This window comes from Oryzias melastigma, linkage group LG1 (assembly GCF_002922805.2).
Source record: "Oryzias melastigma strain HK-1 linkage group LG1, ASM292280v2, whole genome shotgun sequence".
In the NCBI taxonomy this organism is placed as follows: domain Eukaryota; kingdom Metazoa; phylum Chordata; class Actinopteri; order Beloniformes; family Adrianichthyidae; genus Oryzias; species Oryzias melastigma.
Genome location: NC_050512.1, coordinates 441,528 through 449,865, shown reverse-complemented (window position 1 = coordinate 449,865; position 8,338 = coordinate 441,528). Strand labels below are relative to the sequence as shown.

Here is an 8,338-nt window from a genome sequence, read left to right as displayed (position 1 = left end):
CTAGAACCCGACCAGCTCCTCAGCCTGCTGCTCTGCTCCATCTGCCTGCTTTGGTGAGGCCTCCTCTGTCTTAAATACCCATCAGGTGCCAATTAAGGCACACTGGCCACACCTGCCAGGTGAGCAGAAAGACTGGATGGATAAAGGTCCAGCAGTAGCAGCAGGACGTAGCACCTTCCAACAAGCATACTCCTGATTGATCATAGTGGTTGCCATAGAAACGATGACTCAGGGCGACTCGGACCAATCACTGCTCACTAACTGTGTCTGGCTCCAAAATGGCGGCGTCTGTTTGGGGAAAAATTGGCAACTTGATTTGGTTGGAGCTGAGTGATGTCACGCTCACTCCGTCTGGTTCTGTGATTCAGTCTTGAGACAATCCAACTAGATCGAATTAGCCCTTTGTAATGTATCCTTCACTTCTGAACCTTCCTTTTGTCCAATACCTTTGATGTTCTTGCTCTGCTGATATTTAAAAATATTGTAATGTTTTTGTTCCGGATATATGTTTGCATGAATGATTTCAAAACTTTAAGGGTGTCACCACTGTAGTACGGAAGCAGTCATGCTCAAAGGCCTCTTGATTTGTATTGTTACGGCACAGGGCTATGAATCTTCTCACTCTCGAGGTGTATATTTGTATAAACCTCTTTTGGATTTGAGGCTAAACTTGATTGCAGGAGAGAGAGGTATAATAGAGATGGGAGAGAAGCGAGCAAGACAATAACAAGGGGGTCTAGAAGTTGGAGGATGATTAAAAAGTAGGAAGGGATAAGATTACAAACAAACAAGTTTCTGAAAGTCCATCATTAAACCAGTAGTTTCCACATGTCAGTGTTTATCAAAACGGGGGGCTTGTCCACAGACACTCATCCACACACTGAATTATTACAAACACCAGGAATTCATGCAGAACAGTCTTGTTACAAGTTTTTGAAGTTCTGTCTTTTTCTTCTGTAGATGTCTTTCAAACAACAAGTGACGCCCCGAGCAGTCACTGCGGTGGCTTGGACCTCTAACTCTTCCACCTGCCCCAAAGACTTCACCCTGGTAGGAACACCTTGAGATTTCTTATGATGCAACCAAAAACACTGCAGCATCTCTGGACAGTTGTCTTTAATAAATGATGAGTTCTGTTAAGCAGAAATTAGTTTAAAAAATGTGATAATCAGAATCCAATTGATCCTCACAAAGAAAATGCAGTAAAAATGTAGCAGCCTGCAGACCATGTTCATTTCAGGGAAGGTGTTTGTGTTTTACAGCAGGACAAAGCAAACGAGCAACCGTAGCCATTAGGCTGCATTCACACTGGCGTCACCACCACACATTCAAGCAGCTGCTTCCACAAAAAGTCGATGTAAACACATGTAAATGGGTGCTTTTGTTTCCATTGTCTAAAGTCTCGCATTCAGGTGTCGCTATGCAGCTTTTAAGTTTGTTTTTGGGCTCTACGTCTAAAATAGGCAGCCATTGAACACTTGTTAAATAAATTAAACCAAGTTCAACTTTAGCCAGTAGATGATGTCCCTTTTAATTCATGGAAGTGACCCTTTTCACGTGGCGTCACACATCTTCTAGTGCTGACTCACTTAAGGTTTCTATTGTTTAGAGCGGCAAAGCTCACAGCTGAACGCTTTTAAAGCAGTTTTACATAAGTAATAAAAGGTAACCTAACCAATTGTAACTGGAATTTGTACAATATTTATTGTATAAATGTCCTACCTGGTTGTATTCGTTTTCCCATCTTAGATGGTTCACAAATCAAAGTTCAGATGTCAGTAATCCTGTCTGCAGTCAGAACAGCAGATCAGCTGATCCACAATTCCTCTGGATGATATTAAACCAGTCGTGAATTATTTCTCTCTGACAACCCGGTTAAAGTTAGATGAAGGTTACAAGAACTTCACTGATGCTGCTTGTTTGATTATGAAGGTAATTATGATTTTATTCTGTCCTAATGCTAACACTAGCATTAGCTTTAGCTATGAGACGTGGAGCTGCAGAAGATCTTTTCTCACCAGTTCAAAGTTTCCTAAATTTCCGTTCTCACATAATCCTGTAAACAGATCAAAAGTCAGACAATTCCAGCGTGTCTGACATTAAAGTCAAACTTATTCCTGTCGTCACGTTTTCTACTGCGGTCAGTGAGCTGCTGTTAGCTCAGCCGTGGTTCTAACATCACTCCTCTTTGATTTTGGTCATAAATGTGTCTGATCTGCAGGAAAATAAAGGTAAAATGATCAAAGTAACTGAAAACTGTTGAAAAAAAATCTGAAAGTGACTATTTCTGTTAGGGAATGAGGAGGACAACCCAAAACAGAGCAAACACAGGTCACAATTAAAGTGTTTATTAGGAAGGTAGAATATTTGAGTGGGCCGCCAGATGCACAGGTGAGCCTGAAAGTCAGATAAAGAGAGTTATTTGGAGATCCTGGTTCCACGCTTGGGGTGATGGTGATCTCTTACTTAGAACTCCAGAAGCAGACGTGAGAGAAGAGTCTTTGAAGCGTCCGAGTGCAGGGCGGATGGCGTCAGGAATGATGGAAGATTCCTCCACTGCTGCGGTGTACAGGAGGAGAATCCACCGGAGGGTGAAGACCAGTGTTGGAGCAGCTTTACTCCGTGTTGAGATGAGGGAACTGGAAACGTCACGCCTCTTCAGGATGGAAACGGAGGAGGAAAAACCAGGGCAGAAAAACTCCAGACAGGGGACAGGCTTAAACTCGTTACCAGGCCAGAAAAGGGTCAAAAACATGAAAAGACTAGAAGTGCAAGGATTGTTACTAGCTGGAACGTGACTGATTCAACGAACTGGCAGGGTGGATGTGAAACTGAGGACCTTAAATAGTGTGAACACCAGCTGGAGCACAATGGCAGCTTAATCAGCACAGGTGAGTGAGATTAGGGTGGAGGAAGGAAGGGAGGGGTGAAGGAGCAGAGCAGAACCATGACAATTTCTACATAATGTTATAAAATACGTTCACCCAGAGAAGATTTTTTATACTTGACCGCTCTTATTTTGAAAGCTGAAACTACGCGTCTCGATAGCTGCTCTGAACATTTTCACTGAACCAAACCATTCCTGTTTTTATGCCCTAAAATATCTCAGAAAACAACAAGTACATTTATCCTGGGAAGAGATTAAAATCTGTGCAGAGATTTGCTGAAGGTTTTAAGTGTGGACAACATGAATTTCTATCAGCTTTTCTACTTATCGCACTCAAAATACGTGGAAATAAGATATAGCAAAATAGAACCAGTTAGAATATAATCTTCTCAAATGAAAGGTCAATATTTTCAATAAAACATTCAATATTTAAGGATTATTTAAATTTGTGTTTAGATTTGACAGGAAAGGAAAATGCAGTTCAGCAGGACATTCATAAAATAATATTGTATATTTTTCTGTTGAAATTGGTAAAGTTACCTTTTATTGTTTACCATAAAATTGTGTCAAACATCGTTTAGCTGTCAGCTTTAACGTTCTAAATCCGAACACAGGAAGTAATGATTCCCATTTTTCGGCCCTGTCGCCATTTTGTCTGAGGTCACAGTGAAAAGGGTCTAGTGCCAACCATTTGATGCTCCATGCTCCATGCCTGTCCAGTGTCAACAAAACCATACGCTGAAACAGGCAAGGCGTTCATAACCCACAATTGCTGGGTCTTTAATGTGCTAAACGTGGGTTCTAACATAGGTGAACTGACCCAACCTATAGAGAACATTTGATACTGTTCAGAAGTTATCTGTTTTTTTCCTTCTTTATTGAAATAGGTAGAATACCCCAAGAGTTTTGTCTAATGTCCTTTTTTCCCTCTCGTCATTTCTACAGATCAATATTACAGAAGATGGAGTTGCAGCAAATTTCTCCCGCAGCTTTGGGAAGTCTGGATATTACCTCTGTTACAGCAAGGTAGACACCTCGTGATGTTCAGTACATGCATGACCTTTGCATGGCCAGAACGGCCTAGTATTACTCTAAGCAGCTGTCTGGTCAGAGTAACTGTTCTGTCCTCCTCCAGGACTTGGCAGGCGGCATGGTGGTGACGGACATTCAGATCATCACAGAAAGAGAGTCAATTCCTCATGGCTACTGCTACATAGCAGAGCACCTTGATTCAAGTGAGCACACACACATGATTCTAGATGCTTGTGGTGTGTCTGTTTTCTTGGTGCCTGATCAGTTTGACTGATTGTTCTTGTTGTTTTGTTTAGAGGCTTCCGTCTCAAAGAAAAAGCGTGTGTGTGTACGCCTGACCCCAGTGGGCAGTGTGGACATGGCTTTGCTGGACATCAAACTGACGGCCAAAAGCAAAATGCTGCTGCAACACTACACATACGTGGGGTTGGTAACAATCTCTGTCATCTATCTGACCTCCAAAAGCCTTCGTTCACATGGAAACCATGTTCTCAGTAAGAAAGAATCGATACAGTGAAATATCACAATAGGTCCGTTGGTGATACTTGTATCACTATTAACTGCTGACAAGACGATATTTAATTAATTATTTACAAGCAAACATGTAGTTCAGCTATTTTACTTTTTTTTTCTTTACATTTGACCTCTTTTAAAACTCTGTTGATGCTGGTGTTCTAACAATCCAACAATATAGCTACTTAAACGTCCTACCTTATCAGATAATCCTACCTATGCGAATGTAAACGCAGCAGCATAGGAAAGAGTCACAGGTTAAAATGAGCATGTAGTGTGTTGTCGTGCAGATGGAGAGTGTTGGAATCGTGTGTGGTGTCGTTAATGAGCTGTAAGATAATCCAGAAGATCTGCAGCAGATCCGTCTCTGCGGTGCCTCTTTCGACCGAACGACACAAGTGCGGCGTGGAACGAGAATTTGTGTCGGAATTGAACTGCTCATCCGAGGCTTAATTCACATTCCACGCTGTGAACGCAGATTTTGAAACGTTCACGCACAGACAGAGAGGCACTATGTCAGCAATTCAGTTCAGTTTTATTCCTATGCCCAACATCACAAAACAATGGCCTCATTGAGCTTCATGCTGGTAATTGTACGGAAGCAGAAGGTCGGTCATACGACTAGGGCTGTGGATCGTTGCTTAGGTGGTGATCCGATTCGATTCACAAATCAAGCTCAACGATTCACGAATCGATCCACGATTCTTACTTTTTAATATAATCTTTATTGCCATGTGTATGTCTATTTACTGGATGGATGAAAATTAAAATTATTTGTATTTAATCATCATTTATACCTTTATTTAGAACAGGAGATCAGAATCAACAAAACTGATTTACAAAAAACACAAAGATTCAAATAGAAAGAATTTTTTTTGTCAATCTTCTGGTTCAGCAATAATATAAACAACCTAAAAATGATATAAAATCACTGCTTTTTTTGATCATTTAACAGCAAAATGTGAAAATGTTCTCCACAGTTTTCTATCCTCAAAGTTCTTCAATATTTTACGTTCTAAGCATCACATATTGGTGCAGAGCTCCTATGAAAAAAGTTCTTTTTTTTTCTCAGCAGAATCAGCTGATTTACGTTGATTACATCCTCTTTCAGCAGCGCGAGGCTGTTTCTTCAGAATAAGCTGGAGTTTCGTTAATTACGTCAAATGTTGAAGAGTTATCATAACCAAAAGAATGTAAACACTGGAGCTAAAGCTCCGATGTTAAAGCTAATTCATTTTTTCAGACGTTATGTCTGTGAACGGAACTTCAGTCTCAGTTTTTGAACAGAAAAAAACTCTCGCTAGTTTTACTTTGAAAACCGGAACCTTCACCATCACGAAGATGTGTTTACTTTCGGTGTCAGTACCGCGGCTCTTTGTTTTAGTTCGTAAACTTAAAAATCTAACATTAATCTGCATTTCAGAGCAAAAATACATCGTTCCCAGATGATATTATGATCACATTTTACTACAATTTACCTCATTTATAAAGATCGCGAATCAGCGATCTTGGACGTCGCGAATATCCGTACTCGAGTTTTCGGGAGCAGCCACTAAGCGACCTGAAGGATCAGAGTGACGTCTACAGCTCTCTGAGACAGACCGACGTCGGAGCGATCAGCAGTGAAATCCATGTTTACTTCCACATTTGTGGAAACAGCTGCAGCATTGCAGTGCAGACTGTTGTGGAAATGGAGCGTCTTAGCCACCTTCAACCCTCTCCTTCTCTCTGTCACACTGCTTCAGCACTCTTCAATGTTTCTGGAAAGAATTGACCATGTTTTTATCATCTTTGAAGCACCTATTCATGCCCCTGGACCATTTTAATTGTACCAGTTTGACTACATTTAGCAGAGTTGGAAATAAACAACACTTTATTTTCTTAAACATACTTATAGAACTTTATTGGTTAAGGCACATTTATTCTTTTTTCCCCCTTATAATGAAAAATATTTGTGAAAATCAAACAACGTTGAGTGTTGCAAACATATTTCTTAAATTACTATGAAAAATCCTGTGAGTTTGTTTGGGTAAAATCAACTATATGAGAAACAGCTAAAGTGTGTAATGCTCTGATCATTAAATCAAATGTATTTCACCATTTTATCCATGTAAAAGACACAATAATATCCAGCGTTTTTCTGTAAGTCTTGAAAAAATAGTGAAATATTGTCTTTGGTTGGGATGTATCGTGATACATATTGTATCCCCTGACTCTTGCCAATACACGCCCCTAGGCAATAACACCATTCACAACTGAGCTCTTAATTTGCTATTACTTATCCTGTTTACAGCGACATCCAAGGGTATGTTCTGTGGTGCAGAAAAGGACATTTTTTGAACCCCACTCCCCAAGCTAAGCCCCGCAGCGTCAGCCTGGACATGCGCAGGTTGTCTATGGATGAGGTGAATCCTCCTTTACCGCTCAAACCCAGGTAAGAGAAGCCATTATTGTGAAGGTCAAATGTTACAGAAGCTTTTGTGGCTCATAACTCAAAATAAAAATCAATGCTGAAAATAATTTTTCATTTTGTAAATGCTTACTTGTCTCTTAAACTCTTAAATGACAAGAAAAAGCAATCCTCAAAACTGGGTTTTCATTTTCTTCAAACTCGAACTGAATCATGAGACACATTTTGAGATGTGAGAACGAAAAAGCAGTCTTCATTGCTTTGTCACTTTAATCATGTCACAGAATGAGCGGTATTGATCAAGAAAATGGAGACCCAGTTTGGAAAATTGCTTTTTCATGTAATTTAGGAGACAAGTAATGCAGTTATATTAGGAAAATGAAAAAGTATTTCAGTTAATTGATTTTAATTTTCAAATGTGATATTTCTAATTTAATTTAGGTACAAATTTACTTGGGAACTTTTTGAAAATGAAATGTCAAATGCCATTTTCTTTATCATTTTAATTATGTGACAGAACGAGTGGTGTTGTCTCTTAATTTCATTTCAGAGACAAGTAATGCAGGTACATTGTGAAAATGAAAAAGCATTTTCAGTATAACTTTTATTTTGAATTATGAGAGACAAACGCTTCCATAAAATGTTATTTTTAGTTCCTACACCACAATACCAGGCACTGTGGTGCAGCGGTAGAGCGGTCAACCTCTCATGGGAAGATTGCATTTGAGCCTTAAAGACTGTAGTAAAGCGCTATAAACGCCATTTCCATTTCCGAGGATTTTGAAATGATGACCTTTCTTTTTTTTGACAGCAACCCTCCTCCTCGTCTGCCACCAGGCAGGATAAGTCAGAGGCGCCGCAGCCTCAATAAAGGAAACAGCTCAGACAAACATTCTGACGGCAGTTTGCAGGGAAGTACAGGTATGCATTACAGAATGGTCATGCAGCATGTTCAGAGTTCAATCGCTATATTGTGGTTCACTTTTTGCAGTCTCACTGTTTCATTGGTTATTTTCAGTGTCATATTCCTTGTTATTTTAACAGTATTTAATGACTTGATTGGTTGTTGATTGGAGGGAGCAATCAACAACTGACTAGATCTGATTGGTCTGGTCAATCAGTCTCCTCCACGCCGTGTTTCCTGTACAGAATACCTGCTGTGTGCTACATTTACATAGACCTTTGATCTCGATCAGACCTTTTGTTTTTATTCTATAATCCTTGACTTATTTTTAGGTTTAAACTTTGAGAGCTTAAACAAAAGTCTGAAAACGTTCGTCTCTGTCAGATAAATGTGTTCAACGGGTGTAGTGAGGCGTTTTACTACCTTAAAACATCAATAATCCTGCATCCAGATTTCATTTATCGCGGGTTATTTATGGAACGTAACTCTCGCGATAAGCGAGGGAACACTGTACCAGTTTGTCTTCTAATCTGCTCATGAATGAAAGCTTCTGGCTTTCCATAGAATGCATTGCCTTATTATCCACCTTTTT

General features: G+C 39.8%; 1 protein-coding gene and 1 long non-coding RNA gene across 3 annotated transcripts in view; one reads left to right on the top strand and one right to left on the bottom strand.

Moving 5' to 3' along the window:
• The window catches only part of mvb12a (multivesicular body subunit 12A), a 14,681-nt gene that overhangs the window by 3,328 nt on the left and 3,015 nt on the right, over positions 1-8,338 (top strand). For both annotated transcript variants that reach the window (XM_024259947.1, XM_024259948.2), the window contains exons 2-7: positions 961-1,050; positions 3,833-3,913; positions 4,023-4,122; positions 4,216-4,345; positions 6,726-6,866; positions 7,654-7,763. In XM_024259947.1, coding sequence (XP_024115715.1) covers positions 961-1,050; positions 3,833-3,913; positions 4,023-4,122; positions 4,216-4,345; positions 6,726-6,866; positions 7,654-7,763 — 652 coding nt within the window. The remainder of the gene's footprint in view (positions 1-960; positions 1,051-3,832; positions 3,914-4,022; positions 4,123-4,215; positions 4,346-6,725; positions 6,867-7,653; positions 7,764-8,338) is intronic.
• On the bottom strand, positions 2,333-3,067 carry LOC118599621. Its single transcript, XR_004949037.1, has 2 exons — positions 2,467-3,067; positions 2,333-2,397 (listed from the first exon to the last, which is right to left on the bottom strand). It is a non-coding gene; the product is annotated as an uncharacterized LOC118599621 (long non-coding RNA).